The sequence below is a fragment of the Coregonus clupeaformis genome, chromosome 26 (genome assembly GCF_020615455.1).
Source record: "Coregonus clupeaformis isolate EN_2021a chromosome 26, ASM2061545v1, whole genome shotgun sequence".
Taxonomy (NCBI): domain Eukaryota; kingdom Metazoa; phylum Chordata; class Actinopteri; order Salmoniformes; family Salmonidae; genus Coregonus; species Coregonus clupeaformis.
This window is the reverse complement of record NC_059217.1, coordinates 36,441,135-36,465,553: the sequence shown is the minus strand read 5'-3', so window position 1 is coordinate 36,465,553 and position 24,419 is coordinate 36,441,135. Positions and strand designations below refer to the sequence as shown.

Below are 24,419 nucleotides of genomic sequence, written 5' to 3'. Positions count from 1 at the left end.
TTCCTCTGCCTTGTTGGGAAGGGCCCGTAAGTAAGCATTTCACTATTAGTCTACACCTGTTGTTTAAGAAGCATGTGACCATTTTTTGGGGATTTGATTCGATTTTAGAGCATTTTACTTCGCTGAGAGAGGTAAACAGTCAGTCGTCTCTCTGTGGACAGCTACCAGGTTCTCTATGGACAGCTACCTGGTTCTCTGTGGACAGCTACCTGGTTCTCTGTGGACAGCTACCTGGTTCTCTGTGGACAGCTACCTGGTTCTCTGTGGACAGCTACCTGGTTCTCTGTGGACAGCTACCTGGTTCTCTGTGGACAGCTACCTGGTTCTCTGTGGACAGCTACCTGGTTCTCTGTGGAGTCAATACACCTTCCACCTCTAACCTATGACCTTTATAATCAACATCATCCGAGCTCAGTCCACATGAACCTACTGTAATTTAATAGACCTTGTTAATAGTTTGGATGAAAAAGAGGCTTGACAACCATTTAGTATTTCCATCCTACTAGTAGTTTACTGTCCATCTATATATCTACAGTATGATGTCTGCGGTGTGCGTAGTAATTTCATCCAGTCTTACATGTTCCAGGTGACAGTCCCAGAGACTCTCTGCATCTCTCCCAGAGCTGCCAGCAACAGGGACGACTTCCCACAACCCACCTGGCCCACGATCATTGTCAGCTGACCTGAGAGAGAGAGAGCGAGAGAGAGAGTGCGAGAGAGCCAGAGACACAGGAAATTAGAGTGGGTGGGATAGGTAGGTAGGTAGGTAGGTAGGTAGGTAGGTAGGTAGGTGGTAGGTAGGTAAAAATGTAAAATGTAGGGTGGGTAGGTGGGTAGGTGGGTGGGTGGTGGTGGTGGGGTGGGTGGGTGGGTGGTGGGTGGGTGGGTGGGTGGGTAGATGGGTGGTGGGTAGATGGGTAGATGGGTAGATAGGGTAGATGGTAGATAGGTAGATAGGTAGATAGGTAGATAGGTAGATAGATAGATAGATAGATAGATAGATAGATAGATAGATAGATAGAGAGAGAGAGAGAGAGAGAGAGAGAGAGAGAGAGAGAGAGAGAGAGAGAGAAAGAATGAGCGATAGTGTGAGATGGGGGATAGGAGGAGTGAGTAGTGATTCCTCTTGTGATTCCTTTAATATAGTATGAATGCCATGGCATTTAACCTTCCTCCAGCTGCAGAGCCTTACCAAAGGGAACCTTGATGTCTACGTTAGACAGGGTGGGAGTCCCGTCTGTCCAGGTGAAATATCCACTGGTTATCTGGAGAAAGAAACATCACACACACATTGATCAAAGCAAATGTCAAAGACTGATTCCCGCTGCTTTCACAGAAACATCATCTGATTGAGTAAGCAGTCAGACAGGAGAGGGTCAGCAGTCAGACAGGAGAGGGTCAGCGGTAAGCAGTTAGACAGGAGAGGGTCAGCAGTCAGACAGGAGAGGGTCAGCAGTCAGACAGGAGAGGGTCAGCAGTCAGACAGGAGAGGGTCAGCAGTCAGACAGGAGAGGGTCAGCAGTTAGACAGGAGAGGGTCAGCAGTCAGACAGGAGAGGGTCAGCAGTCAGACAGGAGAGGGTCAGCAGTCAGACAGGAGAGGGTCAGCGGTAAGCAGTCAGACAGGAGAGGGTCAGCAGTCAGACAGGAGAGGGTCAGCAGTAAGCAGCCAGACAGGAGAGGGTCAGCAGTAAGCGGTCAGACAGGAGAGGGTCAGCAGTCAGACAGGAGAAGGTCAGCAGTCAGACAGGAGAGGGTCAGCAGTAAGCAGCCAGACAGGAGAGGGTCAGCGGTAAGCAGTCAGACAGGAGAGGGTCAGCAGTACCCTGATCAGTCACCCTGATCCAGTGTCTAGGTCCTTCTCCTGGTCTGCCTCCCACTCACCCTGATCCAGAGGTCTAGGTCCTTCTCCTGGTCTGCCTCCCACTTACCCTGATCCAGAGGTCTAGGTCCTTCTCCTGGTCTGCCTCCCACTCACCCTGATCCAGAGGTCTAGGTCCTTCTCCTGGTCTGCCTCCCACTCACCCTGATCCAGAGGTCTAGGTCCTTCTCCTGGTCTGCCTCCCACTCACCCTGATGCAGAGGTCTTGGTCTCCCTCCTGGGGGGGAGGGTCGCCTCCCTCATGGCTATAGTTGTTCCAGTCATCCCTGGGATGTCTCTTCCTGTTCACCACCTTCAGAGGCTGGGAGAGGTGCAGGGAGGGGGCAGGGCATGGCTTAGGCTTTTTACAGGACCACTATGAAAACCACAGAGAGTAGTGGTGGAGGTGGTGGATGGTGGTGGAGGTGGTGAGAGTGTGTGTGTAAGTGAGGTTGGGGTGGAGGTGGAAGGAGGACATAGAGTCCTCTTTGTGTGTGTGTGTGTGTGTGTGTTGGTGTGTGTGTGTGTGTGTGTGTTTGTGTGTGTGTGTGTTTGTGTGTGTGTACAAGGGTATGTGTGTGCATGTGTGCGCTTGCGTGCCTGCATGCATGTGTGTAAATGTATGTGTGAGTGTGTGGTCCTTACCCAGCTAGCACATTTGATTCCTTGGAAGCTGTGGGAACGTATGTTTTTGGTTTCACATTGGTTGTGGGAACGAAGCTGTAGCAATATTGATCGTGACTACAACACAAAGCATATTGAAACAGAAGCCATACGTTTCCTGACCGGTAACGATGGCTTACGAGTGTTTTAACGTCCAAAGATGTCACATGCGTTTCCCAAAACACCACGCAGAGAGAATGGTCGCTAAGTGTGTCGTTGGAGCATGTGCTCTCGGATCCGCTTACTCCATTTAATTATTGGTGGCAACTGGAACACGCTGTTGTACACGTCGATCCAGAGCATCACAAACATGCTCAATTGGTCTGGTGAGTATGCAGGCCATGGAAGAACTGGGACATTTTCAACTTCCAGGAATTGTATACAGAGTCTTGTGACATGGGGCTGTGCATTATCATGCTGAAACATGACGTGATGGCGGCGGATGAATGGCACGACAATGGGCCTCAGGATCTTGTCAAGGTATCTCTGTGCATTCAAATTGCCATCGATAAAATGCAATTGTGTTCGTTGTCCATAGCTTATGTCTGCCCATACCATAACCCCACCACCCCCATTGGGCACTCTGTTCACAACGTTGACATCAGCAAACCGCTCGCCCACACGACGCCATACACGCTGTCTGCCATCTGCCCGGTACAATTGAAACCAGGTTTCATCCGTGAAGAGCACACTTCTCCAGCGTGCCAGTGGCCATTGAAGGTGAGCATTTGCCGCCTGAAGTCGGTTACGACGCCAAACTGCAGTGAGGTCAAGACCCTGGTGAGGACGACGAGCATGCAGATGAGCTTTCCTGAGACGGTCTATGACAGTTTGTGCATAAATTCTTCGGTTGAGCAAACCCACAGTTTCATCAGCTATCCGGGTGGCTGGTCTCAGACGATCCCGCAGAGGAAGAAGCTGAACGTGGAGGTCCTGGGCTGGCGTGGTTACACATGGTCTGCGGTTATGAGGCCGGTTAGACGTACTGCCAAATTCTCTAAAACGACGTTGGAGAGGCAGCTTATGGTATAGAAATTAACATTAAATTATCTGGCAACAGCTCTGGTGGACATTCCTGCAGTCAGCATGCCAATTGCATGCTCCCTCAAAACTTGACACATCTGTCGCATTGTGTTATGTGACAAAACTGCACATTTTAGAGTGGCCTTTTATTGTCCCCAGCACAAGTTGCACCTGTGTAATGATCATGCTATTTAATCAGCTTCTTGATATGCCTCACCTGTCAGGTGGATGTATTATCTTGGCAAAATAGAAATGCTCACTAACAGGGATGAAAACAAATGTGTGCACAACATTTGAGAGAAATAAGCTTTTTGTGTATATGGAACATTTCTGAGATCTTTTATTTCAGCTCATGAAACATGGGACCAACACTTTACATGTTGTGTTTATATTTATGTTCAGTATAAATGTAACCATGTTTGAACTTTTAGGAAACATTCTGTTAAAGTTCCTTAAATGTGCTGAGAATGTTCCAAAACCAAGCAACTATCCTGCACCATTCCCAGAAACGTTTAGGAAGTTTGTATGCTAAATCACCATAGGACAACCACGCTCTCACCAAGCTCTAAGAAACATATGGTTCTCAGAACGTTATGTGCTTGCTGGGTACTCACCACTGCCTGGTACTTGCTGTTGTGGTTGCTGGGGCCGGAGGGCATGGTAGCATTGGGTTCCTGCTCATCTCCAATCTCATCACTACTGAAGAACTCACTCAGCTTCTGGGCGCTATGAGGACACGGGGGTTAGGGTTATAGGAAACAGGGGTTAGGGTTATAGGAAACAGGGGTTAGGGTTACAGGGTTAGTGTCACAGGGGGACACCACAGATACATTTCATATTTTCACATTCTAGTATTAGCAGATGCTGTTCTCCAGAGTGAGTTACAATAAGGAAAAGTTACCTTATTGGAGATGGGATAGGGAACAATACAGCAAGAGGGTTTTCAAAGTAAAAGTCCCAGGTAAGTCTCATTGGACTGTACATCTGATAGAAGTAGGCAAAAATGACGGAGGTGTCATGAGCCCTCTCACTCCACCGGGTTACCACCTTAATGTGTTTCCACTATCTTCCACTCTGCTCATCTCTCTCTCTCTACTCAGCCTAACGAGCTCCACCTGTTCCTGCTCTGCTCGGCTCTAATTACTCTGCCAGCTGCGCTGCATTACCCACTAACCTCTCCCAGTATTTAAAGTCCCGTCTTTCAGCTCTCCTTTGTCAGATCGTCTGCAAAGCGCACACCGGAACCTGTGTGCTCGCGCTTCTGGCTCACCCTTGTTTTGTGACCCCGGACCTGCCTGATTCTTGGATACTCTTCTGCCCCAGGAAAACCAGACCTGCTCTCTGCCATTACGACTCCTGACTACTCTTCGACCCCGGTAACTCTGACCAGCCTTCTGCCTTGCTACAACGTATTTGGATTTCCCTTGAACTGTACTTCTGCCTTGTTTCATCCGCCCCGTTGTGTCTGTGTTTCCTCCCCCCCAGGACTTCTGGACCACCAACCACCGGCGTCATCGGACGCATCGCTGCCACTGGGGGGGGGGCACAGACCCAGCACATTGGACGGGATAACCCCTGGAGCCTTCACTCACTCCCTACTTCCCTTTTCCCTTAAGTTTTAATAAACTTTCTGGTGTGACGCAATTGTGGTCCTCTTGTCGTCTGTCTGAACCGTGACAGTACGATCTGACCATCATGGACTCAGCGCACACTTCCCCCCGACATGGAAACCGAAGAACCTGAGCAACCCACCGCCATGCTACGCCTGGAACACACTGAGAGAGAGCTAGGTCGCATGAGCGGCGACATCACCTCTCTGCTTCAGGTCGGCCACCAACAGCATCAGCAGTTCCAGCAGCACCAGCAGCAGTCCCAGCAGCAGCAACAACAACTCGCCAGGATCATCCAACTCCTCACCAACCTTACCCCAGCCAGTCTGCCCACCAGCCCTGCCTCCGAGTTACCTGCCCCGGTCATTTCAGCCGCTGCCCCGGAACCCAAGATTGGAAACCCCGAGCGGTTCAACGGCGATTCTACCCAGGTCCGGCCATTCCTGACTAGCTGCCGACTTCAGTTCTCCTTGCAGCCAAGGACCTTCGCCACGGAGGGGGCTAGGGTCGGGTATGCCATCACTCACCTGACGGGCCGAGCTCGACTCTGGGGAACAGCAGAGTTCGAACGTCAAACCCCCGCATGTGCAACCTTCGACCTGTTTGCTGAGGAGATGCTGAAGGTGTTTGACCTGGATTCACCAACCGCAGAGGCGTCTCGTGAACTGTTCAGTATTCGACAAGGCAGACGTACAGTCGCAGACCATTCCATCGACTTCCGAACCCTGGCAAGACGAAGTTCTTGGAACACACCATCGTTGGTGGACGCGTTCTTCCATAGCTTGGCTGACTATATCAAGGACGAGTTGGTCTCCCATGAACTGCCTTCCACTCTTGATGAAGCCATCGCACTGACTGTCCGGATCGACAGAAGGATACAGACCCGTCGTCGTGAGAGGGGGCGCCAAGGTCCACCAACTACCGGCATTCGGAGAGATCCGACTGGGCTCCTGTCAGCTACTGCCACTCACCCAAGTCAGCTTGATCAGTCTGAGCCTATGGAGATTGGGCGAGCCTCTCTCACTCCTGCAGAGCGCCAGCGCCGCTTCACCTCAAACCTCTGCCTCTATTGTGGAGGTGATGGACATCGTGGTGGTAACCTGCCCTTTAAAAGCCGAAGCTCACCGGGCATAGGGGGAGTCCGGTTGAGCTCAATGACCATCCAGTCCTCCGACCGCAAACCCTTGCTGCAAGTTCACCTCCGCCTCTCTGACTCTACTCACACCCTGGCTGCTCTGGTGGATTCTGGCGCCGAAGCCAACATAATGGACATCAAGCTGGCACGCCAACTGGGACTGGAGAACCTCCGTTTGACACCTCCTATTCCTGCCCGGGCACTGGACGGACACTTACTCGGATCGGTCACTCATGTCACGGCCCCGGTCTTGATGGGTCTGTCCGGAAACCATCAAGAGACTATCCAGTTTCACCTGCTCCCCTCTCCAGGCCAACCCCTCATCCTGGGTTACCCATGGCTCCGCCCGGCACAACCCTCAGCTCGACTGGGTGACCGGGGTGATCAGGGAGTGGGGAGAGGACTGCCACCGAACCTGCCTGCTTGCTGCCGCACTACCCCCTCGGCCAGTACCTACTAACTCCGCCCCTGACCTCTCCCATGTCCCAGAATGCTACCATGGTCTCAGAGAAGTGTTTAACAAAGCAAGAGCCACATCTCTGCCCCCTCACCGACCGTACGACTGTGCCATCGACCTCCTCCCTGGAACAGCCCCTCCAAGGGGCCGTCTTTATTCGTTGTCTGCTCCTGAAAGAAGGTCCATGGAGGACTACATCAATGACTCTCTGTCCACAGGATTGATCCGTTCATCTTCATCTCCGGCTGGTGCTGGCTTCTTCTTTGTGGGGAAGAGGGACGGATCTCTTCGCCCCTGCATCGACTACAGGGGACTCAACGACATCACAGTGAAAAACCGTTACCCTCTCCCTCTGCTCACCTCTGCTTTTGAGTTGCTCCAGGGAGCCACTGTTTTTACCAAGTTGGATCTCAGAAACGCTTACCACCTAGTGCGGATCCGGGAGGGAGATGAATGGAAGACCGCATTCAATACACCAACAGGCCACTACGAGTATCTGGTTATGCCTTTTGGCCTCACCAATGCTCCTGCTGTGTTCCAGGCTCTAGTGAATGATGTACTGCGGGACATGTTAAACAAGTTTGTCTTCGTTTACCTGGATGACATCTTAATCTACTCCAGAAACCTGTCTGAACACACCCGCCATGTCCAGCAAGTCCTTCATCGTCTTCTGGAGAATTCCCTCTACGCCAAGGCAGAGAAATGTGAGTTTCACGTCAAGACAGTGGCCTTCCTGGGGTACATAGTGGCAGAGGGAAGTATCCAAATGGATCCTGCCAAAGTATCAGCAGTCACGTCATGGCCAGTTCCGGAGAACAGAAAGAAGCTGCAACAGTTTCTGGGGTTTGCTAACTTCTATAGAAAGTTTATCCGGAACTACAGTACCGTTGCTGCCCCTCTCACTGCTCTAACCAGCACCAAGCAGCCCTTCACCTGGACCCCAGCAGCCGACAAGGCCTTCAGTACCCTCAAGGTAAGGTTCACCTCCGCTCCCATCCTCCAGATGCCTGACGTGGACCGGCAATTCATTGTGGAGGTGGACGCCTCGGATGTGGGAGTTGGTGCTGTGATTTCTCAGTGGGCTGCGGAGGATAGGAAGCTCCATCCCTGTGCCTTTTTCTCACGTCGGTTGTCCCCCTCTGAGTGCAATTACGACATAGGGAACCGAGAGCTGCTGGCTGTGAAGCTTGCCTTGGAGGAGTGGCGTCACTGGCTGGAGGGGTCCACCATTCCATTTCTCGTTTGGACCGATCATAAGAACTTGGAGTACATCCGCACGGCCAAACGGTTGAACTCCAGGCAGTCCCGCTGGGCCCTGTTCTTCACCAGGTTTAATTTCACTCTGTCATACCGGCCTGGATCACGCAACACCAAGCCAGACGCCCTCTCCCGTCAATTCCAGAAGGATGACAACCCCTCCAAGGATCCTGTGTCGATTCTGCCAAGTCCCTGCATCGTAGCAGCTCTGACCTGGGCTGTTGAGGAACAGGTGCTGGAAGCTCTCCGTAACCAGCCCGGTCCCAGCACTTGCCCAGCTGACCGCCTTTTTGTCCCCGAAAACCTAAGGTCCCAGGTCGTTCAGTGGGGACATGACTCCCGCCTAGCTTGTCACCCGGGCTCCACCCGCACTTACAACCTGCTCGCCCAGAGGTTCTGGTGGCCCGCTCTGAGAAAGGATGTACGGGAATTCGTCCAAGCCTGCCCCATCTGCAACCAACACAAGTCGTCCTGCCAGCCCCCAGCCGGATTGCTGCAGCCCCTGCCTGTGCCCAGACGTCCCTGGTCTCACATCGCCCTTGACTTTGTCACGGGGCTGCCCCCCTTCAAGGGGCAAGACCGTCATTCTCACCATAGTTGACCGATTCAGCAAGATGGCACACTTCATTCCCCTCCCCAAGCTCCCAACCGCCAAGGAGACCGCCCAGGTGGTCCTGGAACACGTCTTCCGGATCCACGGACTGCCAAAGGATGTAGTTTCTGACCGTGGTCCACAATTCTCCTCCGCTTTTTGGAAGGAGTTCTGTCACCTGCTGGGAGCCACAGTCAGTCTGACTTCCGGATTCCATCCCCAATCCAATGGGCAGTCAGAGCGGGCAAATCAGGAGCTCGAGAAGGCACTGCGATGCATGACTTCACGCAACCCCCCACTCCTGGTCGCAGCAATTGACATGGGTGGAGTACGCACACAATTCTCTGACCTGCTCTGCCATCGGTATGTCCCCTTTCCAATGTGTTTATGGATACCAGCCTCCTCTATTTGCCAGTCAGGAAGGGGAGGTTACTTGCCCATCTGCACTTGCGTTTGCCCGTCGATGTCGCCGCACCTGGTCACAGGCCCGAGCCACACTTCTCAGATCCGTTGCCAGCTACACTACCGGGGCCAACCGTCGGAGAATCCCTGCTCCCACCTACCATGTTGGTCAAAGGGTGTGGTTGTCATCAAGGAACCTGCCACTCAGGGTGGAGTCGCAGAAGTTGGCACCTCGGTTCATTGGCCCATTCCCTATCATAAGAGTGATTAGCCCAACTGCTGTCCGGCTCCAACTGCCTAATTCCATGAGGGTGCACCCCACTTTCCATGTGTCTAAGATTAAGCCCATTCATGAGAGTCCGCTGGTCCCTGCTGCGCCTTGTCCTCCTCCTCCACGGCTCGTCGATGGTGGTCTGGTTTACACCGTCCGCCGCCTGCTTCGGTCCAGACGGAGGGGTAGGGGTCTCCAGTACCTCATTGACTGGGAGGGCTATGGACCTGAGGAAAGGACCTGGGTGCCAGCTAGTCGGATTGTGGATAGGACTCTCATCACCGCCTTCCACCAACGGCATCCTGATCAACCTGCAATCCGTAGGGGGCCGCCCCAGAGGGATCCCTAACCGTCCTGCCCGCTCGGCTTCCTGTCCTGTGCCTGATCCTGTCTCGGGACCTGTCCCATCTCCCGACCACGGCCCTCCGGCTTCCTCCGAGGATGAGGGCGTTCGCTCGGACCGTTCGGAGGAGTTCTAGCCCTCCTCCGGCTCCCCTCCTCCCGCCCGGCGTGGTGTTGCTCTTGGGACTTCTGGGGCCGTCCCTTGGGGGGTTCTGTCATGAGCCCTCTCACTCCACCGGGTTACCACCTTAATGTGTTTCCACTATCTTCCACTCTGCTCATCTCTCTCTCTCTACTCAGCCTAACGAGCTCCACCTGTTCCTGCTCTGCTCGGCTCTAATTACTCTGCCAGCTGCGCTGCATTACCCACTAACCTCTCCCAGTATTTAAAGTCCCGTCTTTCAGCTCTCCTTTGTCAGATCGTCTGCAAAGCTCACACCCCGGAACCTGTGTGCTCGCGCTTCTGGCTCACCCTTGTTTTGTGACCCCGGACCTGCCTGATTCTTGGATACTCTTCTGCCCCAGGAAAACCAGACCTGCTCTCTGCCATTACGACTCCTGACTACTCTTCGACCCCGGTAACTCTGACCAGCCTTCTGCCTTGCTACAACGTATTTGGATTTCCCTTGAACTGTACTTCTGCCTTGTTTCATCCGCCCCGTTGTGTCTGTGTTTCCTCCCCCCCAGGACTTCTGGACCACCAACCACCGGCGTCATCGGACGCATCGCTGCCACTGGGGGGGGGCACAGACCCAGCACATTGGACGGGATAACCCCTGGAGCCTTCACTCACTCCCTACTTCCCTTTTCCCTTAAGTTTTAATAAACTTTCTGGTGTGACGCAATTGTGGTCCTCTTGTCGTCTGTCTGAACCGTGACAGGAGGAGTGAAAAGGTGATTGGTTTAATTTCCTAAGGCAAGTCTCCAAAGTCAACAGTGATAAAGTATTCTGTTTTTATATGTGCCTTTTTCTGGGTCAAACTAGACTCAGCCATCTTATCACCGTCATCTACCTGCTCCAGCTTCAGAACATCTGGAATCAACTAGCGCATAAAGGTGTGAATATGATTAGTAGAAGTCCTAAGTACAAACATGACTGCACACCTAAACAAAATCTACCTCTCTCCCCTCTCACTCCCCTCTCTCTCTCCCCTCTCTCTCTCTCTCTCCCCTCTCTCTCCCACCTCTCTCCCCCCTCTCTCCCCCTCTCTCTCCCCTCTCTCTCTCTCCCCCTCTCTCCCCCTCTCTCCCCCTCTCTCTCTCTCCCCCTCTCTCTCTCCCCCTCTCTCCCCTCTCTCTCTCTCTCCCTTCTCTCTCCCCCTCTCTCTCTCCCCCTCTCTCCCCCCTCTCTCTCTCCCCCTCTCTCTCTCCCCCCTCTCTCTCCCCCTCTCTCTCTCCCCCTCCTATCTCCCCCCTCTCTCTCTCCCCCTCTCTCTCTCCCCCTCTCTCTCTCCCCTCTCTCTCTCTCTCTCCCCCTCCTATCTCCCCCTCTCTCTCCCCTCTCTCTCTCCCCCTTCTCTCTCTCTCGCTCCCTCTCTCTGTACTCCAGAATGAAACAAATGTTCTACACTCACTGGGGCTGTCAACGACTTATCAAAGCTTCAAAGCCAGTTCAAGTCAGAATTGTCAGACTTCACTTCAGCTTTACTCAAATGCCAGGATACAGGAGTTATTGACTTCGGTCCTGTTACGCAAGACTCATTTTCTTTACATTCTATCCTTGAGCATTCTAAATTAATTGTGAGGACTGATCGTGTGCGAGTGTCCAAAGCCAATGCAGTAGAGCAGAACAGCAGCATGTTCCAGCTATACTGCAGAATGGCAGTGAGCAGATGGTACCATTAAATGTCATGTTTATGCCAGGCTGTTACAGGGATCATCAGGACCTCTTGACCGTAAATGGAACGATGGACTTAGATTACCCCTGAGATACAGCATTACATTCAACCTGCTGTCACCATTAATAAAGATAGGGTCTCTATGGCTGTGACTCAGCACAAGTCATCGTGTTAGAGTTAGTTAGAAAACTGTATTTAAGTGACACTCCACAATGACACAATAATACACAATACAGATTATTTTAAAGCACATTGTGGACCACTCAAATTGAGTTTTGAAACACTAAAAACAATCACAGTCAAGCATGGTACAGGCGTCATCTATAATGCATTACATTATAGATGTAATTACTTGTGTGTCATTGAGTAAGGAAGTAGTGGTTTAAGTGGGATATAAATGATACACATACTGGCTCCATGTTCAGAGATCAGATCCACACCATTGATTGTTATGAGACATCAATACATCCTCTCAGGATGCAGAGAAAACGACAGACGCAATCTCTCCACTCTGGATGACTGTAACATGGTAATGATGCCCCTCTCCTTGGAGATACAACACTCTGCATACATGATGTACAGCTCTTCTACTTACAGAAGGCCAATATACCATATCTAAAGCACTTACTTATACATAGATGATGGTAAACAAATATGAAAGCAGTGGTTGACTGACAGGCTGGGTGGCCAAAGTGTGGTCCAGTGGTCAAAGCTGCTGCTTCTGGAACACATATATGGGGGGTAGAAGCTGTTAAGAAGCCTTTTGGACCTAGACTTGGCGCTCCGGTCCTGCTTGCCGTGCGGTAGCAGAGAGAACAGTCTATGACTAGGGAGGCTGGAGTCTTTGACAATTATTAGGGCCTTCCTCTGACATCGCCTGGTATAGAGGTCCTGGATGGCAGGAAGCTTGGCCCCAGTGATGTACTGGGCCGTACGCACTACCCTGTATGAACTGTATGACAGGATGGGTAATGGTCTGTGAGGAATTGGTAAATGGGTAGCTCTATGACAACATAATAAATTACAGCAGTTAAACAAATCCCCAGTGTAGAAGTCAATGTTACTGAGGGAAACAGACAGGTGTTTTAGTGACTGGGGCACCGCGGAAAAAATCTAGATTGATTCACTCTGACTTCAATTTAGTTTCACCTGAGTTAAAAACGTTATTCTGGTAGATTTGACGTAAATTCACCATATCTCAACTTAATTGATCACCACTACTCAGTTCAATTCAGCTCAGTGTGTGTGTGTGTGTGTGTGTGTGTGTGTGTGTCCTGACAAGTCACCAGAATGTCCTGAAATGCTATTTTAGGGTTAAGGGTTAGGTTTAAGGTTTGGGGTTAGGGTTAGGGTTAAGGTTAGGATCTGGGTTAAGGTTAGGGTTAGGTTTAGGGAAAATAGGATTTTGAATGGGAATACATTTGTACTCCCCAAAATGTCCTGAAAATTCACTAAAACAGAGCTGTGTGTGCATGTGTGCATGTGACTGTGTGTGTGTGTGTCCATCAGATCTTGACAGAAAATAGTTGTATTTTGTAGTTTACATCAAGTTCTTTAACATGTTTAGTAACTTTGTGATTATTACATAGCAACATTGTTGTAACATAGGGCCTTGGAAATTGCTTTATAATTGCATAATAAGGGAGTTATTACATAAGTGGAATAAGGAACAGTCACTATTCCTCTTGTGTAGAGTAGTTACAAAACCTCTCAGCTCATTGCTATGAAATTAAAATGCAATGTAACAACATGTTAATAAAATTGCTCCAAATGTTATTACAATTTTATTACACAGGAACAAGAACAGTTTAATATGAAGTGTTACTGAGCATGCTAACAGTAACAAAATAGGTATTTTAAGTGTCGAAAGGAAACTACATATCACAAAACTGCCTTCTTGAATCAACTACAGCCAAGGTAGGTTGAACATAATGTTAGTTTTGTATTCTGAGTAAACTATCTCTTGAAAGATGGTATATATACATATTACATATTACCTCAACTACCTCAACTAGCCGGTGCCCCCGCACATTGACTCTGCAACGGTACCCCCCTGTATATATAGCCTCCCTACTGTCACTTTATTTTACTTTTGCTCTTTTTTTCTCAACACTTTTTTGTTGTTGTTTTATTCTTACTTTTTTGTTTAAAATAAATGCACTGTTGGTTAAGGGCTGTAAGTAAGCATTTCACTGTAATGTCTGCACCTGTTGTATTCGGCGCATGTGACCAATAAAATTTGATTTGATTTGATTTGATTTGATTTGGTATAGTGTGTGTTTGAAACAATAACACTTACCCTCAGATGGATAAATAGGTTCAACGTTGTTTTTGCTAAGCATCCAACTTGCTGTTTGCAAATGGCTTTGAATTTCTCTGCAGTATTTTCAGGTATTATAAAATGAATTGCAGCTTTTGAACTTTTCAGTGGCATGTTGAGTCATACAGTAGTTGAGCGTCAACTTATTTATACTTATCTGTACAAAATATCATTGGTTAATTGGTTTGGCTTGATTATGTACACATGGGGCAATGGACATTCAGGAGAATGGACATTTACAAAATGTTCAGATAGAAATGTATTGTGTAGATCAAATATGACTGTCAGATAGCTTGGAATACAATAGGAGATTGTGTGTTATCTATTCATTATATTTCTATCTGCAACATGTAGTTACAGATACAGCCCTGCCATTAGCAGCCAATCCAAAAGTAGTCACCTCCTGAGATCTGTATTCAAATAGTAAAAAAAAAAAAAAAAAGTAGTTGCTTTCTCAGATCTGTATTGAACAATTGTAATTTTTGGGGGATCTGTATTTAAATCGTTTTAAAAAGTAGTCATTTTGGGGGATCTGTATTTAAATACTTTTTAAAAAGTAGTAATTTTTGAGGATCTGTATTTAAATAGTTGTAGTCACCACGAAAGTAACTATTTGTTCCCCTGGATATTTTATTTATTTCCACAAAGCATAGTTAAAACTATAGTTTTCCCAGGTCTGGTGTCCATGATACCCCAGCTCACCTGACCAGGGCCTTGACTGTGGATCGTACCACGCTGGAGAGCAGGAAGAGGGGAGTGACCAGGATGTGGAACAGAGACAAGGAGGCGAAGGCTACAGCAGGGGACAGGTCAGCCTCCTCAGAGATGTGCACATGGACCACAAACGTCTAGAGGAAGATGAGAGGAGAGAAAACAATTAGTATCACTCCAGTAACCAGCATATACAGTATACCAGGGGTGAGCATATACAGTATACCATGGGTGAGCATATACAGTATATCAGGGGTGAGCATATACAGTATACCAGGGGTGAGCATATACAGTATACCAGGGGTGAGCATATACAGTATACCAGGGGTGAGCATATACAGTATACCAGGGGTGAGCATATACAGTATACCAGGGGTGAGCATATACAGTATACCATGGGTGAGCATATACAGTATACCAGGGGTGAGCATATACAGTATACCAGGGGTGAGCATATACAGTATACCAGGGGTGAGCATATACAGTATACCAGGGGTGAGCATATACAGTATACCATGGGTGAGCATATACAGTATACCAGGGGTGAGCATATACAGTATACCAGGGGTGAGCATATACAGTATACCAGGGGTGAGCATATACAGTATACCAAGGTGAGCATATACAGTATACCAGGGGTGAGCATATACAGTATACCAGGGGTGAGCATATACAGTATACCAGGGGTGAGCATATACAGTATACCAGGGGTGAGCATATACAGTATACCAGGGGTGAGGTCTGAATCCTGATTCAAAATGTAAGTTAGCAACTCAAACTTTTACATAAACATGCATTGATGTCAATGGGAAATGTGTGCTATATATCTTCCAATACAGGATTTGGCCCTGAATAATAAATATCCCTCAGAAAGACAAGCACTTACAACTGATTTATGCAAATGCTTTTACCATCTATTTAGTTTGTGATGAATTTGAGAATTTCCATTTCAGGGCTTAACAATGATAAGCAAATCACTGTCTCCAAAACACACATCACTCATCCACAAGGACATCAGTTCATCCTTTCTCTCTCTCTATCTCTCTATCTCTATTTAATTTGTGTTCCAAAGGGTGAGGGATAAACCCATCACTCAGTATCTTTCCAAAATACATTTCACTCATTCAAGGACCTCTCCTTATGTTCTGTATGCCTGCCTGTCTGTCTGTCTGTCTGTCTGTTTGCCTGCGTGTTTGTCTGTCTGCGTGTCTGTCTGTCTGTCTGTCTGTGTGCCTGTCTGCCTGTCTGTCTGCCTGCCTGCCTGCCTGCCTGCCTGCCTGTCTATCTGTCTGTCTGTCTGTCTGCCATACTGGATTTGTCACCACACCAACAACTGTCTTGACGGCTCCAGCTACCATAAATATAACTAGGATTTACAGTGGCCTGCCATGTCACAAACCTCCACGGTGTCCCTGGGAAATGTCACTGGCCATCCTTTATAGTGTCAACATGCCAGACTGACTGGATCCTGAGTGACACCACTCTAGTCTGTTCTAGTCTGTGCCCTTTACTTGGGAAAAGGGATCGCCCATCCACTGAGAACAATACACAGACCAGTGGACAGTAAACACCATATTTTTAGAGGGGGAACTGTGGTCAGAACATGCTGTTCTATGGTGAATAATGTGAGGGAGGACAGATATTTGGGCCAGGGCTGTAGACAGTATTATGGATGGCACCTATGAGATATGAACAGGCGTTTATGACTGGAATGAATACTCACAGTCAGGACAGCTGCGATAGGGATGGCTGCGTTCATGAATACTGAGAACGAGGAGACACATAGGCACCATTAGACACGTGACAGTATGGTTCAGATAGTGTCTTTCTCCAGGATCTCAGGCTCTCTCTCTATAGACAGTGTCTTTCTCCAGGATCTCAGGCTCTCTCTCTATAGACAGTGTCTTTCTCCAGGATCTCAGGCTCTCTCTCTATAGACAGTGTCTTTCTCCAGGATCTCAGGCTCTCTCTCTATAGACAGTGTCTTTCTCCAGGATCTCAGGCTCTCTCTCTATAGACAGTGTCTTTCTCCAGGATCTCAGGCTCTCTCTCTATAGACAGTGTCTTTCTCCAGGATCTCAGGCTCTCTCTCTATAGACAGTGTCTTTCTCCAGGATCTCAGGCTCTCTCTCTATAGACAGTGTCTTTCTCCAGGATCTCAGGCTCTCTCTCTATAGACAGTGTCTTTCTCCAGGATCTCAGGCTCTCTCTCTATAGACAGTGTCTTTCTCCAGGATCTCAGGCTCTCTCTCTATAGACAGTGTCTTTCTCCAGGATCTCAGTCTCTCTCTCTGTAGACAGTGTCTTTCTCCAGGATCTCAGGCTCTCTCTCTATAGACAGTGTCTTTTTCCAGGATCTCAGGCTCTCTCTCTATAGACAGTGTCTTTCTCCAGGATCTCAGGCTCTCTCTCTATAGACAGTGACTTTTTCCAGGATCTCAGGCTCTCTCTCTATAGACAGTGACTTTCTCCAGGATCTCAGGCTCTCTCTCTATAGACAGTGTCTTTCTCCAGGATCTCAGGCTCCCTCTCTATAGACAGTGTCTTTCTCCAGGATCTCAGGCTCCCTCTCTATAGACAGTGTCTTTCTCCATGATCTCAGGCTCTCTCTCTATAGACAGTGACTTTCTCCAGGATCTCAGGCTCTCTCTCTATAGACAGTGTCTTTCTCCAGGATCTCAGGCTCTCTCTCTATAGACAGTGACTTTCTCCAGGATCTCAGGCTCTCTCTCTATAGACAGTGACTTTCTCCAGGATCTCAGGCTCTCTCTCTATAGACAGTGTCTTTCTCCAGGATCTCAGGCTCTCTCTCTATAGACAGTGTCTTTCTCCAGGATCTCAGGCTCTCTCTCTATAGACAGTGACTTTCTCCAGGATCTCAGGCTCTCTCTCTATAGACAGTGTCTTTCTCCAGGATCTCAGGCTCTCTCTCTATAGACAGTGACTTTCTCCAGGATCTCAGGCTCTCTCTCTATAGACAGTGTCTTTCTCCAGGATCTCAGGCTCTCTCTCTATAGACAGTGTCTTTCTCCAGGATCTCAGGCTCTCTCTCTATAGACAGTGACTTTCTCCAGGATCTCAGGCTCTCTCTCTGTAGACAGTGTCTTTCTCCAGGATCTCAGGCTCTCTCTCTATAGACAGTGTCTTTTTCCAGGATCTCAGGCTCTCTCTCTATAGACAGTGACTTTCTCCAGGATCTCAGGCTCTCTCTCTATAGACAGTGACTTTCTCCAGGATCTCAGGCTCTCTCTCTATAGACAGTGCTTTCTCCAGGAACTCAGCTCAACTGAATGGCTTACAGCAGTGGTTGTCTTGGACTAAGCTAGAGCATCAGCACTGAGAGAGGCACACACACATTGAACCATTTTCTGCAGCAAAAGGGTGGAGATTGGTTAAAGTTGTCAGCCTTCCTTATGTACTGCGGTGATCGGACAGTTTAATACGTTAATATTGCAGTGATATGACTGTTTTATGCGGTGATTGGTCAAATTTGCAAGCCATTGCATAATATGCAGGAAACTGTTCATATTACAAAAACAAATCTGATTGCAGAATTGGAGGAACTGACAAGATGACTTAGAAGGCTCAGAATTAAACATAGAGTTCATTACATGAAACTACTACCACAGTTCATACATTTTATGAACTCTAGTAGGACTGACATAGAGTTGAGAGGGGTAAAATGTTATGTACTGTAGGGTATTGTCCGCTCCAATGAGTGAATCAGCTTCCCTTGGTCTGCTACATGCCTGTCCACAGAGGCTAGTGAGGATCTGAACAATTATTTGTATTGCATGCTAAAAGTCTATCACCTATTTGAGGGTTGTCCTTAATTTAATTTAAGCATATTAAAAGTGTTTAGTTGGTGAAAGGGTTAAAGCAAAGGTAACGTAACCAACTAGATATGGATCTGTAGAGGTAGGTAACGTACTAGATTTGGATCTGTAGAGGTAGGTAACGTAACCTAGTAGATATGGATCTGTAGAGGTCGGTAACGTAACCTACTAGATATGGATCTGTAGAGGTCTGTAACGTAACCTATTAGATACGGATCTGTAGAGGTCGGTAACGTAACCTACTAGATACGGATCTGTAGAGGTCTGTAACGTAACCTACTAGATATGGATCTGTAGAGGTCTGTAACGTAACCTACTAGATATGGATCTGTAGAGGTCTGTAACGTAACCTACTAGATATGGATCTGTAGAGGTCTGTAACGTAACCTACTAGATATGGATCTGTAGAGGTCTGTAACGTAACCTACTAGATATGGATCTGTAGAGGTCTGTAACGTAACCTACTAGATATGGATCTGTAGAGGTCTGTAACGTAACCTACTAGATATGGATCTGTAGAGGTCTGTAACGTAACCTATTAGATACGGATCTGTAGAGGTCGGTAACGTAACCTACTAGATATGGATCTGTAGAGGTCTGTAATGTAACCTACTAGATATGGATCTGTAGAGGTCTGTAACGTAACCTACTAGATATGGATCTGTAGAGGTCTGTAACGTAACCTACTAGATATGGATCTGTAGAGGTCTGTGTATTTGAGGTAAGGTAACCTACTAGATATGGATGTGTAGAGGTCTGTGTATTTGAGGTATGGTAACCTACTAGATATGGTTGTGTAGAGGGCGAAGGCCTGCAGGCTGATGAGCTCCTTGCCCCTGGTCTCCTCCACACTGTGACAGAAGATGTGTTCCCAGGCGTACAGCTTCAGCAGCTTGATGCCCCGCAGCAGCTCATTGGTCTTCTTCAACCGCTCACTGGAGTACTCCTATAGGATGATACACACAAACATCTGAATGACTGGAGTACTCCTTTAACAGAATACACACAAACATGAACTGCTCCTATACCATAGTACACACAAACATGAACTACTCCTATACCATAATACACTCCTATAGGATAATACACACATGGAGTACTCCAAACTAATGGCCGGAGCAGTTCCATCCTCTCAGGTTCCTGTGTGTAGATCTGAATGATTTGTAATTGAATGAGGATTACTTTTTGGTTTTGTTTTGTAATAGATTTTTCTGACACTTGAGGAAGATTCTGGTTTTTGTTTTTCCCTTTTCCTTTTCGTATGACCATTCAGGTTCAAGTTGAGGAGGATGACCACTCAGGGTTCAAGTTGAGGAGGATGACCACTCAGGGTTCAAGTTGAGGAGGATGACCACTCAGTGTTCAAGTTGGGGAGGATGACCACTCAGGGTTCAAGTTGAAGAGGATGACCACTCAGGGTTCAAGTTGAAGAGGATGACCACTCAGGGTTCAAGTTTGGGAGGATGACCACTCAAGGTTCAAGTTAGGGAGGATGACCACTCAGGGTTCAAGTTGAGGAGGCTGACCACTCAGGGTTCAAGTTGGGGAGGATGACCACTCAAGGTTCAAGTTGGGGAGGATGACCACTCAGGGTTCAAGTTGGGGAGAATGACCTCTCAGGGTTCAAGGTGGGGAGGATGACCACTCAGGGTTCAAGTTAGGGAGGATGACCACTCAAGGTTCAAGTTGGGGAGGATGACCACTCATGGTTCAAGTTGGGGAGGATGACCATTCGGGGTTGAAGTTAAGGAGGATGACCACTCAGGGTTCAAGTTGAGGAGGATGACCACTCAGGGGTTATTCTACACCAGAGTAGTCGTGATAAGAGAAGAAGAATAAGAGAAGAGAGCTGTTAATTATTACTGGTAATTGTTCTCCTGTCAGAACAGAATAATTGGCATGAAAGATATAGTATTTAACCTCAGACAATTAAGCGAGCGGGATACACATTTATATTACAGTAACACTTTACGTGACACCCAGCGTCATAACAGGTTATGACATGGTCATGACCATGTCATAATATGTCATAACAGCAGACATAACTTGTCATAACCTGTTATAATATGGTCATAACACTGTCATGACACATATATTTAGAACTGTTGTGACATATATTGTGTAATTTTATGGCTGGTTATGACACCTATATAAGAGTGTAAAAACCCACAAAATCTACTACACAAGGCAAAACATTCCATTACACCATAGCCTACTTGTAAACAGTATGTTTATGTTATATAAAAACATTTTTAAATTGACCATATTAAATTATCATTGTAATTGCGCACACATTGATGTCAGACATGTACCTACCCCAATGCTCTGTTGCTAATGACTGGGATGAATGCAGGAACAGATTTTAGCAGCAGGACAAGACACCCTCTTTTTGACTGATGGCTGACATAAGGGCATGTACGTGATAGGCCTATCTGGCTTATATGATTATGATGGTCATAATGCTTCTTGACAGTGTCATAAAGTGCATTTTCTTAGTCCAAGTAAAGTGACACAGGATGGTCATAATGCTTCATGACAGTGTCATAAAATGAATTTTCTACAAGTTATTTAAAATATGATGAAAAAAACATGACTGTAAAGAATTCATTACAACAACAACAAAGATTTAAGAAACAAACTTTCAAACGTATTTGAATAAATGTGGGTTTTGACACTCTTATGTGTCATAACCAGACATAAAATAACGCAATACATGTCACAACAGGTGTATATATATGGGTCATCATGACAGTGTTAGGACCATATTATGACAGGTTATGACAAGTTATGTCAGCTGTTATGACATATTATGACATGGTTATGACCGTTTCATAATGTGTTATGACACTGGGTGTCAAGAAAGTGTTACCATTATTCCTGTAGCATGGCATTATGGGAATGAGCAAAGTGATTGGAGAGAGAGGCAAACAAAGCTCAAAGACATATTTTGTGATTAATTAACAGATTATGGTTGAAAAAGAATCATTGTTCATAACAATCAACTTTTAAAAAGTATTAGTAAGATACCAAAGGTTATCCAAGGGTTCTAGCTGAAGGTGTGTGTGTGTGTGTGTGTGTGTGTGTGTGTGTGTGTGTGTGTGTGTGTGTGTGTGTGTGTGTGTGTGTGTGTGTGTGTGTGTGTGTGTGTGTGTGTGTGTGCGTGCGTGCGTGCGTGCGTGCGTGCGTGCATGTGCGGGCGTGCGTGCGTGCGTACTGTCAAAGGATCACATACCCTAATTCATCAGTATGACATCTATTCTAATCTCTTCCACAAGGAAGTCATGGAGCAGTCTATACATACGGGTTGTTAGATGGCAGTGCGGTCGGTCTCCTTGGAACAGTGCTAGGTCAAAGCCCACACAGAACGCTGTTTATCAAACTGCTAACTGCTTAATGATGGGTCCTGCTGTAGCTCAGTTGGTAGAGTATGGTGCTTCCAACGCCAGAATAGTGGGTTTGATTCCTGGGACCAGGAATGTATGCATGCATAGCTGTAAGTCACTTTGGATAAAAGTGTCTGCTAAATAGCATATTACTTACCAGAGTGCTCTTCTGTGCTTGGGACAGCTTGGTAGCCACAAAGTACTGCACAGGGGCCAGGACAGCGATGACTGTGGCCCCGATAAAGGCACTGATCCCCAGGAGGTAGTAGAGTAGAATCACCCCCACAATGATCTGGACAATACAATACACTAAGTTGTTTGGGAAATGTTGAGATCAGAGAAAATATTAGATTGTACGCCTGAGTGGACATTTCGTTTAGTGGAACATGACTCAGTGAACTGCATATGTTCTCTCTCCCTCCGTCTTCCTCTTTCTTTCTTTCTTTCTTTCTTTCTTTCTTTCTTTCTTTCTTTCTTTCTTTCTTTCTTTTTTTCTTTCTTTCTTTCTTTCTTTCTTTCTTTCTTTCTTTCTTTCTTTCTTTCTTTCTTTCTTTCTTTCTTTCTTTCTTTCTTTCTTTCTCTCTCACACACACACACACACACACACATGCACACACACACACACACAATATGCCATTAACCAGAGAGTGGTAGGAGATGAGATTACTGTGTTGAATAATGACAGAGTGGTAGGAGATGAGATTACGGTGTTGAATAATGACAGAGTGGTAGGAGATGAGATTACGGTGTTGAATAATGACAGAGTGGTAGGAGATGAGATTACTGTGTTGAATAATGAAAGAGTGGTAGGAGATTAGATTACTGTGTTGAATAATGACAGGGTGGTAGGAGATGAGAATGAATGAGGAGGAAACTGTCTGGTATAAAATTAATAATCTGGATCTGGATTTAGTGACCGAAGTACAGTGCATTCGGAAAGTATTCAGACCCCTTGACTTTTTCCACATTTTGTTACGCTACAGCCTTTTTCCCAAAAAAAATTTAATAAATAAAAATCCTCATCAATCTACAAACAATACAACATAATGACAAAGCAAAAAAAAAATGGGGGAAATTTTTGCACATTTATTCAAATAAAAACAGAAATACCTTATTTACATAAGTATTCAGACCCTTTGCTATGAGACTCGAAATTGAGCTCAGGTGCATCCTGTTTCCATTGATCATCTTTGAGATGTTTCTACAACTTGATTGGAGACTACCTGTGGTAAATTCAATTGATTGGACATAATTTGGAAAGGCACACACCTGTCTATATAAGGTCCCACAGTTGACAGTGCATGTCAGAGCAAAAACCAAGCCATGAGGTTGAAGGAACTGTCAATAGAGCTCAGAGACAGGATTGTGTTGAGGCACAGATCTGGGGAAGGGTACCAAAACATTTCTGCAGCATTGAAGATCCCCACGAACTCAGCGGCCTCCACCATACTTAAATGGAAGAAGTTTGGAACCACCAAGACTCTTCCTAGAGCTGGCCGCCCGGCCAAATTGAGCAATCCGGGGAGAAGGGCCTTGGTCAGGGAGGTAACCAAGAACCCGATGGTCACTCTGACAGAGCTCTAGAGTTCCTCTGTGGAGATGGGAGAACGGTCCAGAAGGACAACCATCTTTGCAGCACTCCACCAATCAGGCCTTTATGGTAGAGTGGCCAGAGGAAGCCACTCCTCAGTAAAAGGTACATGACAGCCCTCTTGGAGTTTGCCAAAGGCACCTAAAGGACTCTCAGACCATGAGAAACAACATTCTCTGGTCTGATGAAATCAAGATTGAACTCTTTGGACTGAATGACAAGCGTCACGTCTGGAGGAAACCTGGCACCATCCCTACGGTGAAGCATGGTGGTGGCAGCATCATGATGTGGGGATGTTTTTCAGCGGCAGGGACTGGGAGACTAGTCAGGATCGATGGAAAGATGAACGGAGCAAAGTACAGAGAGATCCTTGATGAAAACCTGCTACAGAGCGCTCTGGACCTCAGCCTTGGGCGAAGGTTCACCTTCCAACAGGACAACAACCCTAAGCACACAGCCAAGACTACACAGGAGTGGCTTCTGGACAAGTCTCTGAATGTCCTTGAGTGACCCAGCCAGAGCCCGGACTTGAACCCGATCGAACATCTCTGGAGAGACCTGAAAATTGCTGTGCAGCGACGCTCCCCATCCAACCTGACAGAGCTTGAGAGGATCTACAGAGAAGAATGGCAGAAACTCCCCAAATACAGGTGTTCTAAGCTTGTAGCGTCATACCCAAGACTGTAATCGCTGCCAAAGATGCTTCAACAAAGTATTGTGTATTGAGTATAGAGGGGCGGGGCACGCGTAGACAAGATGGCGTATTGAATAGAAAGCGGTACAAAACACCTCAAGATAAAAACATAATATTCCAAATCAGTAAGTTAGACTAAATATTAGCATTTCATATATTCGCAGTTAATATAATTCAATCTGGATAATAACACAAAACAGATCATAAGGCTAGAGAAATATATCGACAAATATTACAACAACACGCAACACCCAAACATGACTGAAGACAAGCGTGGAGAGCCGATCCCCAAAAGGAAACGCGACTCATCGACTGATACAGATGATGTATGCTTTTCACCACTGGGTATGGTAAGTGTGGAAAGCGACCTGTTGAAGTCGATAAATGACAAATTGGGCATACTAGAATTGGTCAGTAAAGACGTAAAAGAGTTG

At 47.1% G+C, this 24,419-nt stretch overlaps 1 protein-coding gene across 1 annotated transcript in view; it reads right to left on the bottom strand.

The window, feature by feature from the left end:
- abcc8 (ATP-binding cassette, sub-family C (CFTR/MRP), member 8) overlaps positions 1-24,419 on the bottom strand; it is a 162,222-nt gene that overhangs the window by 80,084 nt on the left and 57,719 nt on the right. Inside the window, exons 9-16 of the mRNA XM_041849747.2 lie at positions 21,858-21,992; positions 19,101-19,263; positions 16,205-16,245; positions 14,473-14,618; positions 4,161-4,272; positions 2,072-2,182; positions 1,193-1,265; positions 578-683 (exon numbers count right to left, since the gene is read on the bottom strand). Of these exons, the coding sequence (XP_041705681.1) occupies positions 578-683; positions 1,193-1,265; positions 2,072-2,182; positions 4,161-4,272; positions 14,473-14,618; positions 16,205-16,245; positions 19,101-19,263; positions 21,858-21,992 (887 nt within the window). The remainder of the gene's footprint in view (positions 1-577; positions 684-1,192; positions 1,266-2,071; positions 2,183-4,160; positions 4,273-14,472; positions 14,619-16,204; positions 16,246-19,100; positions 19,264-21,857; positions 21,993-24,419) is intronic.